The 17,364-nt window shown below is 35.9% G+C and overlaps 4 protein-coding genes across 4 annotated transcripts; 1 reads left to right on the top strand and 3 right to left on the bottom strand.

The window, feature by feature from the left end:
• Nucleotides 1-1,569: 1,569 nt before the first annotated feature.
• Nucleotides 1,570-3,195, bottom strand: LOC103852660 (UDP-glucuronate 4-epimerase 1). The gene has a single exon (XM_009129560.3). The coding sequence runs from the start codon at nt 2,944-2,946 to the stop codon at nt 1,657-1,659; it is 1,290 nt and encodes a 429-aa protein (XP_009127808.2). The 5' UTR covers nt 2,947-3,195; the 3' UTR covers nt 1,570-1,656.
• A 1,871-nt stretch (nt 3,196-5,066) lies between these two features.
• On the bottom strand, nt 5,067-5,744 carry LOC103852652 (counting factor 45-1). Its single transcript, XM_009129551.3, has one exon. The coding sequence runs from the start codon at nt 5,606-5,608 to the stop codon at nt 5,282-5,284; it is 327 nt and encodes a 108-aa protein (XP_009127799.1). The 5' UTR covers nt 5,609-5,744; the 3' UTR covers nt 5,067-5,281.
• A 1,746-nt stretch (nt 5,745-7,490) lies between these two features.
• Nucleotides 7,491-8,343, bottom strand: LOC103852642 (glycine-rich protein DOT1). The gene has a single exon (XM_009129539.3). The coding sequence runs from the start codon at nt 8,254-8,256 to the stop codon at nt 7,762-7,764; it is 495 nt and encodes a 164-aa protein (XP_009127787.1). The 5' UTR covers nt 8,257-8,343; the 3' UTR covers nt 7,491-7,761.
• A 5,689-nt stretch (nt 8,344-14,032) lies between these two features.
• Nucleotides 14,033-16,028, top strand: LOC103852632 (transmembrane protein 208 homolog). The gene is made up of 5 exons (XM_009129530.3): nt 14,033-14,869; nt 14,970-15,163; nt 15,374-15,458; nt 15,545-15,610; nt 15,717-16,028. The coding sequence occupies exons 1-5, from the start codon at nt 14,786-14,788 to the stop codon at nt 15,807-15,809; spliced, it is 522 nt and encodes a 173-aa protein (XP_009127778.1). The 5' UTR covers nt 14,033-14,785; the 3' UTR covers nt 15,810-16,028.
• The last annotated feature ends 1,336 nt before the right edge of the window (nt 16,029-17,364 follow it).

Genomic DNA, 17,364 nt, shown 5'->3' with positions numbered 1-17,364 from the left:
AACATCCGTGAAGATACCCATAGATATACTCAAACTCCAAATAATCAGTGTTCAACATAAATAACAATTCAAGTAGCTTAGTAGAAAAGCACATCAGTTAGCAGTTTTGTTAGGAGTCTGGTCACTACAGTTAAATTAGACTATCGTCTTTCTAAACAATCTTTGATAAACTCGTTTTCTATCTTCGTAGTTTTTCACCATACATTAACAAAAGACTAATCTTTACTTAATTCTAGAGCCAAGATCAATGAACCTAAAAATTAAGTAAAAGCTCGGATAGGTTTTTATCAACCAAACCGAACTAGCTTTCTCAATAACAGGAAACGGAACACCCATGTCATAACATGTGTGTAGACATCAAAATTTTCATTTGGCCGAGGTCTGAGCACTGACCGATTTTCGGTTAATTTTGCTGCCTATAAGGTACTAAAATAAAGTGTTCCTATATGTTCGTATTCTCCGCTTTATCAAATTCTATGTTTGTCTTAAAACATATACAAACGAGCATTAATACCCAAATACAAAAGCCAATATATAATTTTGTATTTACAGAATTTAATCATTTCTACATTTATAGTTTCATTAGTAATGATATAGTTTGGTCTCTCCACCACGTTACCACTCGATTAATCATAAAATTCACAATTCACCAATTGCTCATCTATATTCTTTTTGTTGGATCAAATAAAGACTCGGTACAAAATGTCTTGGTTGGCCGATTGCCGTCACAAGGTCTCTAAATGCTAAGATATTTTATTATTGTTATTTTGATAAAATTGTTGGTAATATCTTATAACTTGTCTATATGTTTTGGCCTACAAACACAACTAACTAATTAAATAAATATATCATTCTTAAACAATGTACTTGTTTTCACTTACTGACCCACAAAATGTCAATATTCTATCCATGCTATAACTGGTTTGCTTGAACAAAAAAATACAAAGATTTGTTCGAAGAAAATCAAGTTCTTGAAATACATTTATACACATACATGAAAAAAAAACTTCTAGAAAACCTATAGACCGAAAAGACATTACTCAAAATTTTTCGTGAATATTTTAAAAACTTCTACACCTTTTCTTCCACTTCCTATTCTTTGCTACCTCCAAAATACAAAATGATGAATTGGTTTAGTCCTCGTTAGTGTCGGTGGAGAAGATAACGTCGCATGAGTACTTCACAGGTGGACCGTAAGATTACGACTCAAAAATTAAATTCTTCATCGGATCCAACGGTAACCGTACAGCTTAGGTCTTCCTCTTTATAAAAATAAAAGTCTGATTGACCCCACCCACCACTAAAAGCCCACTTTCTCTGCTGTCACAATCTTCCAGCTAACTATTTTCCTATTTTAAACTATTTATTTTATTTCCCCCAGATTATATCACTGATTATATATACCGTAGATCCCGTAACCAACATTTTTGGCAGGTAATTATTTGCTATGAACAAATATAACAAATTTGTTATATTAATATAACAAATTTATTCGCTGTCTTTTTAGTTTTCGACTGTCGTAATAGAAAAGAATATATAGTGTTGGGAGTAATTACCTAGAATGAGTAATTAAGAAACGAATCATCATCATCATAATAATAATAATGTTGGGTATATTAAAAAAAAATTAATTCGTACAACAAAAATAATTCACCATTAATGTACAAGCTTCGCTTTAGTATTGTATCCGTAATAAGAAAGATACCATCTAACGAACTTTCTTAACCCGGTTTCCAAATCGGTTGTCGGTTTATACCCGAATTCCTTTCGGGCGGAGCTAATATTCGCGTGCGTGAACGGAACGTCGCCGTTTCCAGGCATCTCCACGAAGTTCCTCTTCGCCTTCACCTTGAGATGCTTCTCCAATATATCCACCAGAATCGGAACCGTAACCGGTGACGTGTTCCCTAAATTGAATATCCGGTACGGTGCGGATCCGCGTTTCTTCCCACCCGACCCGGTACTCTTACCCGACGAATCGAGAGATCCTAAACAGCCTTTGACTATATCGTCGATGTAAGTGAAATCACGCGCCAAATCGACCCGGTTTTTCCCCCGGTATATCGTGATCGGTTTACCTTGGAGAATATTCCTCGTGAAGGAGAAGTAAGCCATGTCCGGTCTACCCCATGGCCCGTAAACCGTGAAGAATCTTAAACCGGTGATGGCAAGACCGTAAATATGGTTATAAGTGTGGGTGATTTCCTCTCCTGCTTTCTTCGTCGCCGCGTAGAGACTCGCCGGTTGATCAGTTCGATCAGATTCCGAGAAGGGGACTTTCTCGTTGAGTCCGTACACCGAGCTCGACGAAGCCCAGACGATCGCCGGCTGAGGATTCGCCGATTTGCAGGTCTCGAGGAGGTTGACTAGTCCGGCGATGTTGCTGTGAACATACGACTGAGGATTCTCCAGCGCGTATCGAACCCCGGCTTGCGCCGCGAGGTGCATCACGTGAGTGAAGGCGACGACGTCGAAGAGCTTGGCCAAGAGCTTCGCGTCGTTGAGATCTCCTTCCACGACGAAGATCCCTCGGGAAGATAACAGAGACCTCCTCGCGCGCTTGAGCGAAGGATCGTAGTAGTTGTTGAAGTTATCGAGCCCGACGACGCCGTCTCCTCGCTTCCTAAGCGCGAGGGACACGTGGCTGCCGACGAATCCGGTGGCGCCGGTGACGAGGACGGAGATTCCGCCGGAGCGGTGGATCTGAGCGGAGGTTCGGACTTGTTTCTCCCACTGGATGCCGCCCCAGGAGGCGGTGAGGTAGCGGCTGCCGGAGTCGACGAAGCTCTGGAAGCTCAGGTAGGAGGCGGTGAGGGCGATGAGGAAGAGAGCCCAGAGGAACATGGTGCTCGTGGAGGCGAAGCAGCGGTGGAGCTGACGGTTTGAACGGTCGATTTTGAATTTACCCGGAGTTGACGGGAACAGCTCATCTTCGATAGAAGGCATGGTTAACGGCGTTTTGACGGAAAGATTTATCGAATTGAAAAACGAAAATGATTTTAAAATTTAAAAGAGAGAAGAAATATGCAGATTTTTTTTTTTTTTTTTGGTTATTTTCCAAAAGCATCTGCTAAGGAGGAGAGGGAGAGACGGAGGAGTATATATACAGATGACTCAGGGGACAAGGAGCCGCGTTAATTCTGATTTAAAGATTGGCATTTTCTTTTTTAACTTGTTATTATTTGTTTACAGAAGAAAAAAACGATATCGCTAATAGTTTTTTTATTAAATGATCTGGATTAGTGTTTTAAATCTAGTGAGGATCTACCGTAATCTCTATTTTTTACCAATTTACCGCGATTTAGGGAGGAATCTTTAAATACAGCAAGGTAGATGAAGTAAATATAGATAAACGATTTATTTGGGTAAACTAGCAAAACAATAGTGGACTCATCACTGTAATAATTGTGGCCTTGTGGGTTATCCAACTTATCTTCAGCCATTTTAATTCCACTATGCCATGGTAAATTAGCATCGAGTGTTTTTAGTATAAATATGCGAGAATATTATGTCTATTTAAATTGAAAGAGTTCATTTGAGATTCATATTTGAAAAGTCTAGATAAATTTTATAGAGTTCATTTAACGTATCCAATTCGTATACAATCAGCACTAAAAAGAGCTCCATAAGTTGTAAATCTTGTGATATGTAAATGGTGAATGCATTCAGAGGAGTGTGGCTTCGGATTCCAGATAGCAAAAGAACATAATAAAATTTCTCTTGATATTGTAATTACTCAATTAGCAAAGTAAATTTAGAACTACTAATTACTGCTCTTTATATGATTAACTCGACTGACTGGCACTGGCCCGCACTGAGTCAAATTTTAGCACAAAGACGTGTGAGTGCATTTATCAGTTTTACTATAATTTGGAACCAATGAAAATATGTTATAATCATATAACAAAGTTTTTATAATTTGAGAGAATAAAACTCTACTTTTTCAAACAGGATAATGCAGAGAGAGGACGTGCTGACCATAGCATTCACCATTGGCTGTTTTGGGAAAGCGATAAGAGAATGGCAATAATAACTGCGTGCCGCTTCCATGTTTCTCTAGCACTACCGCTTCCACAAGTCACGGTTTCACCATAAAAGAGAAGGCATGGGGGGCCACCTCTTACTACATTTTTTTTAAACAGATCACTTACTTCAAGCCTATTCATAGTTTTTGGGAGGATTCTTTGAATCCAGACTAAGATTGAATTTGAGAAAGAAAAGATTTGCGAAATCCTGCTAGAATCTCAAATTATATATTTATTTTTAAAATAATGGAGTAAGCGATTATGGTAGACAAAGTTTTTAGGACTTTTCACAGCACTAGTTAGCTATTATTAGAGTCTTTGTCTAGAAGCGACGTAACATGCTTAAATCTTATACATTGGTTCATTTACTTTTCGTAAATTTGAAACTATATTAACAATAATTAGCAAAAACTAGGATCCTTTAAAAATTTAATCAATGTATTAGGTTTCTAGAACAAGATGTACCTGGAGACGCCAATATTACAACGTTTTGTATGAGTTTTGTGTCGATTGTTTTGATACATATAGAAATAAATGATTTAATTACAGTTGCGATTTAGTGTAAAAATATTGATCATTATATTCGGAATGGTTCATCTAAATTGAACGTATTCATTTATATTCAAAACTATGTATATCCAGACGCTCATATCTATTTACTTGGGATTACAAGGAACACATCAACTTTGTCTATTAATAGTGTCTAATACAGACACAATTATGGAAAAAATAAAGTTAATATTATGTACTATCATAAGGTAGGTGGACTAACTCGATTAAATATACAGTAATATTCAATTTAGAGATTTAGGATTAACGAAATACGAAACTCTTGAAAGTCCTTTTTCAAAAAAAAAAAAAAAAACGAAACTCTTTCGTAAGTGACAGACCACTGCACTGATTCTTTGAAATTTAAGAGTTTAACCATTTGAAGTAAAAGAACTATAATTTGTGATCATATGATTTGATTTATTGATATCGTTTGAAGCTTGTTTTCTTTGGTTCCAAATTCGAATTACCTAATTACGATTGCACATGCACTGATCCAAATTTAAAGAGATTATATAACAATCTAGACTTGTATGGAACATACAGACTCAAATTGCACCCAAAAAAAAAACATACAGACTCAAACAAACATAACTTATGACGACATTTTATTCATCCAACTTCGTATATACACACGACAAACCAACAACATAAACACACACTTTTTGGTTCACACTTTAAGTAGGAAATACATCGTTACTTATTATTTAGTTACCAGATCCTGATCCAGCTCTAGATCCAGCAAATGAACCAGCAGATGATCCGGCTCCTGATCGACCCGAACCACTAGAACTCGAACTTGATGACGAGCTAGAGCTAGAACTAGATGATGAACCTGATCCTGAACCTGCACCAGCACCAGCACCAGAGCCTGAACCGCCGCCAATACCAATCCCCAATCCAACGCCCAGACCGACCCCAATCCCACCTAGGTCAAGCCCCAAGTCTTTTCTTGCGACTCGGCTCTCGGTTAACATAACCAAACTTGAAATCACTAAAAAACCAAGAAGAGCTAAACCTTGGACCCTAGCCATTTTGGAATTCTTCGTGTGTGAAACCTTTAAAAAAAATAGTCTGTGGACTTGCCAGTCAATGTGTATTGAGTTTGTAGACTTGTAGTGTAACTTAGTTGGATACAAGAGAGAATAACATGTTCGGGTATTTATAGAAGCTTTGCGATAGAGTGAGCTATTACGTGTTCATCACCAAATATATTTCCACTACTTTATCATTTTGTATTCATAGTTTACGATCATACTCTCAACTAAAGAGCCACGAGTACCAATTAAACACATGTTTTAAAGTAATCAAACACATGGTAGTCTGACTAAATATAATCTTTGCTCAAAAAAAAAAATCTTTGATCGGCAATACATGCAAAATGATTTGAAATTATATAAAAAGAAACGAACTTAACCCCAGTTAATTCGTGAGGTTTTTCACCCGTGGGGGTATAAGACGTTCAAAGAACCAAAGATTGTTGTGGTCTCACATCATCGTTACTATCCAAAATGCATAGCGAGGTTATTATTACCAAAATTTAGTCCCAACGAAACGATAAATTAAATAGAAATGGTTAATTAGTGCACATAATTTAAGTACGGATGCATGTGATGTGTGCATTATCGTTTGCTGCCACCAACCCACCAGAGAGTCGACGGTCCACTGAGCTTAGTGGAGTGGTAATGGTTTATACACGCAGAAACTAATCCCCCATATATATTAATGGTCACTAATCTATAGTCCCCAGTCCCCACTATGAATTATTGTTGAAGGCACATGCACGTGCTTAAATCATTGCTCGAGAAAGATCGTTCACAATGGTTATGTTTTTATTACTATGAATGACATTTTTTTTTTCTCAATCAGGCGCCTATTACCCTACAGAAGCATATTTTTGACCAATACTTTTTTTAGACCAATACTTATTTGATTAGTTTTAACATAAAAACTCTGTTTTCGATTCTGAACCACTATTACTTTATTATAAAAATAAGATTATTTTAAGCACAGAAACTAATCCCTCTGTGAGTATTAATTATATGGTTCTCACTATGAAAAAAAACTTTTAAAACACTATTTTCTTAAAATATTGTATGATTTCATATTTTTAAAAAATATATTTTGAACTATTCTGAACTCCAAAGGTAAGACTATAATCATTGCAATTTAAGGATTCAACCATTTATAAGTCTTTTGTATAGTATTCTTATCACGGTAACGATCTTTTCATGCTATATTCTTAAGAAACTACATGCTGTATTCTTAATTTTTGTATGATGACAGGTGTTTAATTCTTTGGATCTAGATTAATTCTAAAGGTAGTCGTAATTTGCTTATGAGCTATAATCTAAATCAATACCAACACTAGGCCTAACCAACACGAAGACAAAATTAAATCTATAGAAAACATTTTCTTAGTGTTAAATACATTAATGATAAACCACTTGTAAATCTTAGGTTTGACTTTGAAGCAAATTTATAAAGAGGTCTTTTCTTATTATTATGTTTTTTTTTGTTACATATCTAAATTATGTATCATATATATTGATTTGTTATTTTTTTTTTTTGACATATCTCTGTTGTTATTTGACATACTGAATGTAACACTTCACAACAACAAAATAAAGGCAATTTTACCAAAAAAATGAAGGCAAATCGTTCGAATACTAAAAATAATAGATATGAATTAGTGATACAGAGTCGTTTTAAATTAAAAATGAATGCAAACTTTTCATTTTATCGTATTTGCTATTTTTGATTTTTAATCAACTACTGTTTACATCTACATGCTTAGAACAACTCCATTCCAACTTTATAATTTTTAATAATTTTTTGTTTGTTCATGATAGTATTTTTGATTTTATTTTGCAGTAAATTATGCAGTTGTGTTGAATATGCTCTTAGATGGAAAAGAAGAAAAAGAACACACGTGCATGCATTATTCATTTTTCTCAACAATCAAACTGAAAAATTACAACTTATAGTACATAAAGTTAAAACATCAATAACATCAAGAAAATGGAAGAGTACATAATTAACCAAACACGTCAGAGGCTTTTTCCATCTCCTTTATTCACACACTTTAGGAAATTATTTTTATTCTAGCATTTTTTCCTACTAATAATAATAATTACGTTAAACACATAGCACGGACAAGATATTGCATGCATGCAATATTCTTCATTCAGTCGCCGCCTTCACCGTATCCTCCTCCATATCCACCGCCTTCACCGTACCCTCCTCCGTTACCGGATCCACCTACTCCACCTTGACCCCCTCCTCCTCCACCACCTCCACCGTGACCCCCTCCACCACCACCTCCTCTTCCACGGCCAGACCCGGAACTCCCGCCCGAACCAGACCCGGCACGTGACCCCGCGTATGATCCAGCCTCGGATCCCGCATCACCTCCACCACCACCAGAGCTCGAAGAACTGCTGGAGCTAGATGAGGAAGAAGAGCTTGAACCTCCTCCTCCTCCTGATCCTGACCCGGCACCAGCTCCGGACCCGGAACCACCTCCACCGAGACCTATGCCGATACCAGTACCGATCCCTATACCTATCCCGCCAAGGTCCAAACCCAAATCCTTTCTTGCAATCCGGCTCTCGGAGACTAGGCACGACGTGGCCAATATCAAGGTGATTAGAACCAGTGATGATGAGTTACTCACAGACATATTATATCTATTGTTTTGTATTTGGTAATGTTTTTTCTTTCTTTTTCTTTTCTCTTGATGAATATATGATACAAGATGTTGAAGGTATTTATAGGCGTTCCAGGGCTTACTAAAATGGTAGTGAAAATCTTACAAGTCAAAGTTGTGTCCACACACCAACTATGGTATATAAGTAAATAATTTCATTTGAGATGAATCATACCATAGGTTGTGACTTGTGAATAGGCATCCCCTTGTGAATATGTATTGATAATGATTAAAACATACTAGTGGTCACAACCTTGATAAGCACGTCATCTCCAAACCAAATTTTAAAATCTTTGTTAAAATTGGGAGGCATGACCGACCTATAAGAGAGAGGTCCACTTACAGAGATTGTTAGTGGAGCATGCACCGAAGTGTGTTCGTTGCAGCGTTGTACACTCTTACACCCACATGTTTATTTTCGTGCAAAAACAATCATTACACGTTTATCATCTTCTTTTCTTTTTCTTATCGACCTCCATCTAACCTCTCACGTTAAATATCATGTGAAATTAGCGTCAAACCGAAATCATGCATTAGTCTGGTTTAGTGATGAAATAGGTTCAACCAAAAGTAATATTAGATGGGTCAAGACTGGGCCTGAGATTGCCTAAAGCAGACCCAATAAAAAAGCCCTCTAACTAAGTCGCTGCCGTTTTAGTGGGAGCATCACTGAACTGGAAGATGGTGTTGATCGAGTCAAGTGAGAAAGAAGAAGTGATCCTCATCAAAGACGAACAAAAGCCACCGGAGTTATTAGTATCTGAAACTTTGACAGGATAGCTAAGCTTTTGGCTATAGTATATGTTTAATGGAAGAGTTCACACTAAGCCTCTCTTTTCTCATATGCAGACTTGAAGAAGATCTTAGAACTGAATCCTCCAAATGACCAAGCTAGGAAAGCGATTCAACGCCTTGAACCTCTTGCTGCTGAGAAGCGAGAAAAGATGAAAGAAGAGGCTATAAGTAAGTTATGATAGTTTCCTATCATAAACCTTTTGAAATCTATTGCAATCAAACCAAGTGTGATTCTTTGTGATCACATATCCTTCCTTAGAATATTAAATATGGTTCGGGAATTATTTCATTTGTTACTCAAAGTAGTCTGAATTTGTTTTTGTGTCTGTAGCTAAGCTGAAGGAGATGGAAAACTCGATTTTGGGTCGGTTTGGGATGAGTGTGGACAACTTCAAGGCTGTTAAAGATCCCAACACTGGCTCCTACTCTCTTTCTTTCCAAAACTAGTCACTATATCGATTCGGTCTTAGTGGGAGTTATTGGTTGTGGTGGTATTTTATTGGATTTTTTAAAAAATTCTAGGTTTGAAAATGTTTGATAAATCCATTGATTTTTAAAATCAAAATATGGATTTCAACAAGAATTCAGATGGATGTTAAAATCAGATAAGTAGATTATTATAAATCAGCCAAATGAATTTAAAAGAGCTATTATCAGCTCGTGAAATTTAGGGACTTCGTTTCTCTTCTTGAATGAAACACCTCTCCTATTACCCTTTCGCTGCTTTGACGTAGATACTTCAACATGAGTACCACCTAAAGGACCCGAGAGAAAACCATTTCACTTCATTTCCATCCACCACCGCATAGAATCTAACTTTTTCCAATGAACCCGCTGCACTATACATCTGAAAAGGAATTGAAACCAAATAATCTCACGGAGTACTAACAACAGATTCAGTAACCTGCCTAGGTTTCAAGACACTGCTATTGTTAGAAACAGCATCAACGTGTACTCCTCGTGTCTCACATTTACTAACATATTTTACAATACGATTCTCAGGAAAAGCATGTATTCCAGAATTAGCAACCAATCAATCATCATCTCTAGAAACCGAATTAGGCTTAGTAATCCAGAAAACAGTTTGTTCTATGTGAAGAGATTTATTGGTTGGAGTCTAAGCAGGTTTCGGATAGAGTTGTCAAGGAAGAGAACGGGAACGTCAAGCTTGAGTGTCCTCCCATTAACAAACAATTTTTCGCCGAGGCATAGAACGTCAAGCTTGAATTAATAGTATTTGTAGTTGTAGTTGTGCTAGTGTAGCCGATCAGTTGTTTGAATCTTGTTTATTCTCCCTTTCGTACTTTGTTTGACAGATTTTGAGTTTTGCAATACAAGTTAATGATTGGCTTATTTTAAATTTCAAAAAGGATGAAAACACTGATATTTTGAAAAGGCAGTCAAACACAACATAGGTTTTACAAAGACAACAAAAAAATTAAACTTCAAGAATTGTGTTTAGATTTACTTGACATGTAACTTTACCAACAACTTTAATTAGAGCACATCCAAGAAAAAAACTAACCATTACGTAAACTCAACACATTTTTGTAAGAGTCCCATTGAGGATTCACTCAGAGGAGGATGCAAATATCAGCTTCAATGATATTTGACGAAGTGATCCTTGTTGGTGGATCCACTCGTATTTTTGTTGGGAAAGAACTTATTAATGTCACAGTAAAACTTGATGAGGTTGTAGCTCTAATACAAATCCAAGTAAAATAACAAGGTTCACCTCAGTTTCAAATTAAATCTTTAAACAAATCCTTGTAACTGAATAACACTTGATTTTAAAATCATAAAATTAATAACACTAGATTTGAATATGAATTTTAAAATTATAAAACTAATAACACTAGATTTGGTTTGGATTTCCAAATCCATTAAAATATACAAACCAATAAGTTTTCTTTCAACCACTTGATGTTTAGCAACATTTTGGTTAGTATTGCAATGTACTATGTTCATGATGCATTGGTGATGAAAAGATGTGCACCCTTTTGGATTTGTAAATTTCAAATTCAATTTACAAGGATGATTTTACAACATATTATCCACACATGATACAAAAAATAGGACAAGTTACTATAGGATCCAATTGGATCACTTAAAAAAAATAACCCATGAGCTTCGATCTATTGTGGTTTTATCTAGAAATATAAAAAATTTCAAACCTCCAATGTTTTCAGGACTTATTGTATTTATAAAATTAGAAGCAAACATTTAAGCGATAAACAATGAACTCAAAATCGAATTTCGACAAAAACACTTAATCTCAGCCGTTTATTGAAATCTATCCGATAGATGAAATCCGATTCATCCATGTGATGAAGGATATTAATTGTTGTTTAATGTTTTTATTTTGTTTTTAATCTTCATTTTAAAAACAATAGTGATACATAATTACATGATATATGCATTATATTTGTTACCTACAAATCTTTATTGAATCATTGAGATGTTAAGAATCAAGAATCTCACAATCAATTCCGGAAATAAACATTCATGGATATGAAAAGTTTTTCTGAGAGTTACAGTTGCACAAATTTTGTTCATCCAAAACTATATTGACTGACTATGATGTCAAGAACATACAGTTTGCTCTCTTGATTAAATGCGATTTGTTCATGAGATTGTTGAAGACTTCCGATGATGTAAAGCCACTGATGGCTTTCGTTGCAACAGAGAGAGTTCAATTCCACGCTTTTCAGTGTTAATGAGCTTGTTGATGACTTCTGATGATGTTATGCCACTGATGTTCTTAAGTGTTCATAACCTGCAGGAAATTGCTAAGCAAGATTGGACATGTTGCTAAATACTATCTCTTTCATTTTTCTGCATATATTCTTGTTGTAAATACATTTCTTTGACATGTTACAGTTCACAACGTTGAGAGCCTTATTTTGGAATCTAATCATTTTCGACTGTTCTGCTTTCTGCTATGCTTGGGTTTTGCTTTATGCTATGCTTTTCTATTTTGCTTTTGACACCTAGTTTATGAGTTTTCTTCTGCTTTGAACAATAAAAGACAAAAGCAGAAAATTGCAGCTCGCATACATTAATGTTGTTGATGATTTAGGTATAATTTATGTTTTGGAAGCTAGGGAGAAGTGAAGCTGGTGCACTTTTTTGAATAAACAAGAAACCTTTCACTTATGAACAGCTAAGCTGGTCATCTCTAGCTCATTATGAATCCCCTGGAGTTTAACCGTTTCACTGCAACCATAGTCCACGTCTCGTAGCTTTCTGCAAGTCCCAAGTCCTTTTAGCCCTTCCTCACGTTTGTTTGTCTGCTAAAAAAGCAAAAATTTAAACGTCTTCATGATACAAAACTGTAAAAAGCACAAAGCTCAAATCAACAAACCGTTTAGTGAAAGGATCAATTACAATTGGGAATAGGTTCAACAATACAATGCAAGAAGGAGAGTTTTACCAGATGAGGAACTCAAAAGAAACATATCCAGAACAAATCTCATGTGGGCTGCTTCTACCTATCAAAGGGTTCCCAGCAACACCACAGTTGAAGGACAACGCCAGAATCAATCCGGATTAAATTTAGGAGTTACATTTCCAAAAATATATAATTACTTCTGGCTGGGAATTTAGGAACATGGCCACTGAGATTGTTGTAAGACAAGTCCCTACATTACAAAATAAGACAATTCAGACAAAAGCCAAAGACAAGTAAAAGATAGGTTAAGGAATTTGCGGAACAGAGCAAGACCATTCTCATTGTATGTATCATCCATCAACTTCTTTCTCTGATATGTATTTCTTGTAGCCACTGCTAATCCCACCTAGAGATGTCAAATGGTTGGGTTGGGCCAATTTGGGCGTGTCCACATGGACATGTTTTTTTGCTGGACAGTTTTGGTCGACACCCAAATAGGACTATGTCCAAATAAGATCATACCAAAAAAAGACCATGATTTGTTGGGTTGCCCTTGGGGTCTAGACACCAATTTAATATAAATAACTTAATTTTTATTGTAAAAGATGAAAATATACAAAATTTCGTATATATTATAGACTTAAACTTTATTATTTTGCAATTTGAATTTTTGACGAAAAACTTTAATTTTGATGAAAAATATGACTTTTGGTTTCAGGAAACGTGATTTTGCGGTTTTGACCGAAAAATAGAATTTTAACAGGAAATTGCGATTTTGCAATTTTGGCCGAAAATACGATTTTATGGTTATGATAGAGAAAATGCAATTTTTAAGGAAAAATACGATTTTTCAGTTTTGACAAAAGCTCAATTTTATGATTTTGGTAAAATAAATTAAAACTATATTTTTTTCCTAATTTCTTAAACCTAGATATTTTAAATATTTGGACTGCTTGATATCCATATGGTCTTGCCGGGTTTTGTCCATATGTCCAGTTGGATTTGTTCTTTCAAACTCATTTAAATTTGGTCTAATATAGGTGTGTCCATATTAATTCAAAATAATTTGAACATGGGCCGTCAGTGGACTACCCACCTATTTGACATCCCTAATCCCACCCTGTAAAGATGCAACCATCTCAAACAAAGATGAACATGATTGATAAAAACAAAACTGTAGAATTAAACAATTTTCGCCAAACCTTGAAAATCATAAAGCTTTGTATAATGACGAAGAATTGAACAGGTTCCTTACCTTCATAGATGCGTGTCTAAAGACGAGAGTAAAAAATGTTCAGAAGAAAGAGAAAAGTAACAGATAAAATCCAACAGACTGCAGAAGAAGATTACTTGGGCTGGCACAAATTTCATTGAGTCAACCATTTTGCTCGCCATAGAGACTGCAGAAGCTCTTCATGATTCTTTATAAAAAAAACTATGCCTGCGACTTGTGTTTTATTTTTGAAACTATTTGCAAAAGTTCTATCTATTGTTTTGTATTTGGTAATGCTTTTTTATCTTAGAGTATTTTGGTAGTGCTCTTGATGAATAATGATACAAGATGTTGAAGGTATTTATAGGCGATTCAGAGCTTATTAATATGGTAGTGAAAATCCTACAAACGAGATAGTTGTGTCCACACCAATTATGACAGAGAAGTATGTTTAAACAGAGGTGTATGTTTCCTAAAATTGGTATGTTCTTTAGGTTGAGTGACCTCTTGAAACTCGATTGAAGATGCTAATAATCCAACTTACACTAAGGCCTTGGTTCGTAGGGCAGAAGCACACGAGAAGCTTGAACACTTTGAAGAAGCTGTCACGGGTAAGTTCATTAGTATTTGTTTTTGTTTTTTTTTACAGATTATGTATTATGAGCATGCACTCTTTGCTGTTCATTTCTGTTAATCTGCACGTCAGAAATAAATTAATTTGATGAGCAAGAAATTCAATAAAGCTTTTAGGTTTATCCTCTTATCGGGAGACTTGGTTTCAGTTACATTACCTACAGCCTACTGATGGTTCTATCTTTGACGAAATCTAACTCCTTGTTTGACATAAGTCTATGGACATTTTAAATTTGATTCAGACAGTATAATAATATCCGGTGTCTAAAATTGAAACAAAGATGGGCTCAAGTAGAACATTGGGCCTAGGCCCATGAATTATATGTCTTTTACTGTTTTCTTTATTGTATTCATCGGAGCAGCTAACGACTGTCATCTTCTTCGATCGATTTTACCTTGCCGGTGAGCTCTGTTGTTCGCCGACCAGAGATCGAAACATCCGGGGAGCTAGAAGAATCGAAGATACTGTAATGGCGAATCAAGGAGCTAAGAAGCGGAAAGATGAAAACGCTCGACACATGGCCAAGCTCCGTCGGATCATCATCGCTTGCAATGTACTTCCTGATCCTCGAGCATAAAGGCGTTGACTTTCGATATAATTAAAGACTTTGAGTCTTCAATTCGATAACTTTGAGGATTGATTTTAATTAATAGGTTGTGTACGTGATAGTGAGGATGGTGGTTTTCTATTCAAGCTTTACCTGGAGACATTGGATAGGCCTTGTGGTTACGTCGTTAGGTTACGCCGTTCCTTACAAGTTTCTCGATGGGATGGCGAAGCCTAGTGTGAGTGATGATGGTGAGCTTATTGATGGTGGGTTTGACATGAGCAGTGGTGGTATTTGTGGGTACGTATCCGTCTCTATTTGTAAAAGAATTTTGATATTTCTTTTATTGTTTGATTGAAAATTGCTTTTGTAAAAGAATTTGATATTTCTTTTATTGTTTGATTGAAAATTGCTATGTACTGATGATCATTTTTGTGGTGGCTAGGATTCTGATGGTAGAGTTTTTTTTGTATATCACCAAGCCTAATGATATCTTGTCCTTTCCTGTAGATATTTGCACGATGTACTCTACATCACTTGCTTCGTGCAGCTAGCATCTATCATCTCTGGAAAGTTTTGGTACGCGTATCTAGTGGTACGCTCATCTTAGTTTTGGCAAAATCTGAATACTTGTTTAGGCATAGAAAGCAATGATGCCATCGTTTTTTTCTTTTTTGTTAGATTCCTGCATTTGGAGCGTACAAAGCTTCTGGACTTATTAGAGGATTCATGTCACAAGGATCAGAGGTAATCATTTTTGTTGGATACTCTCAACGTGCTTTTGATCAAGAGGGAGAACTTAAGCGTTATTAATAAGATGGACTGTATTTTGACTCTGTGACTGAACTTATAGGGAGGTGTAGAAGATGAGAAAACTCGCAAAAAGAGGGAGAAGATGGAGAGAAAAGCTTCTAGAGGGCAAGCCGTCAGGACAAGAACACGGTAAACGTATTAACAATGTCTTTAGCAACATAACTTGGGAAAAGCTTTCTTTAAACATGTAAAACTGCAAATCTAACGAGCAACAATGCTCACTCTTTGGCTTTGCGAAATCCTTTGCTGTACGGACGTGTAGCTGACTTTACACTGTTTTAGACTTTTAGTTAAATGGATGTTGTTAAGATTGAGATTTCTACTTAAGGGTTAGCAAATTTTATTTCAAACCCATCATCATCAGCTCATACCAAGTGTATGGATTATTAAACTTGCTTCGTTCAATGCAGAGTCTGCTGGGAGTGTAATCGAGTAATTTGAAGTAATCTAACATTTAAAAAAAAATCAGAAAATCTGAACAAATAAAATTATAAGCGCTGCTTGAAATAAATGATTCTTTTCTCCAAGCCAAGGTCTCATCACTGGATTTGAACCAGACTTGGTACGTAATTAAACAAAAGTTGCGAGTGCCGATGCAAACAATAAGATAGTGCAAAATCCGGTTGCGTGACTTGATTATCCTCTCCAACAATGTATTGCAACACGACGTAGCTCGTGGTATTGACCTGGCCACCTTTCACGACATATAGCGATTTTCATATCTCGAACTTGTTGGTCGATGAAGAGAGAAAAAATCCGCGTAACTTATACTCTTGGAAGATGCTACCAAAACAATAATTATAGCTATAAATTGTTGAGACACATGCCTAGTAACGAGAAGCGAACATTTGAAATCTCTGAGATCAACTCCGATTTATGGAGGAGGATTCCCCATGACTTCATATTACAGTTTGACCATTCCAGCGTTTATTTGAAGGGAAAAACCTACTGGTGTGCTTCGGATTCAGGAGAGTATGGCGCGGTCCTATACTTACTAAGTTTTGATAATACAACAGAGAGATTTGCACGCATGTGCCTTCCTGATCCGTATCGTAGATGTCAAACTGTGTCCCTGTCGGTTGTTAGAGAAGAGAAGCTTGCAATGTTATTACCGTGATATACTTGGAAAAGAGATCGAGATATGGATAAGCAGTGCGATTGATGATGAGACCAAACTCTACTTTTTTTCAAACAGGATAATGCAGAGAGAGGACGTGCTGACCATGGCATTCACCATTGGCTGTTTTGGGGAAAGCGATGAGAGAATGGCAATAATAACTGCGTGCCGTTTCCATGTTTCTCTAGCACTACCGCTTCCACAAGTCACGGTTTCACCATAAAAGAGATGGTATGGATGGGGCCACCTCTTACTACATCTTTTTAAACAGATTATTTACTTCAAGCATATTCATTGTTTTTGGGAAGATTCTTTGCATCCAAACTAAGATTGAATTTGAGCAAGAAAATATTTGCTAGATGCTACTAGAGTTACAAATTATATATCTTATATATTAAAATAGAAGTCATGACTTCTTTCATGTGTGATTTTTTTAATTTGGACCATTACTTAGAAATCTTACTAAATGTATTTTATTAAGACCAATAATACATAGAATCTTTAAAATACTTTAATCATAAAATCTTTTGATATCTTTTCATTTTAAATATAAATATATCTATTTTAAAAT

Source organism: Brassica rapa, chromosome A01, assembly GCF_000309985.2.
Source record: "Brassica rapa cultivar Chiifu-401-42 chromosome A01, CAAS_Brap_v3.01, whole genome shotgun sequence".
Taxonomy (NCBI): domain Eukaryota; kingdom Viridiplantae; phylum Streptophyta; class Magnoliopsida; order Brassicales; family Brassicaceae; genus Brassica; species Brassica rapa.
This window is presented reverse-complemented; position numbering and strand designations above follow the sequence as displayed.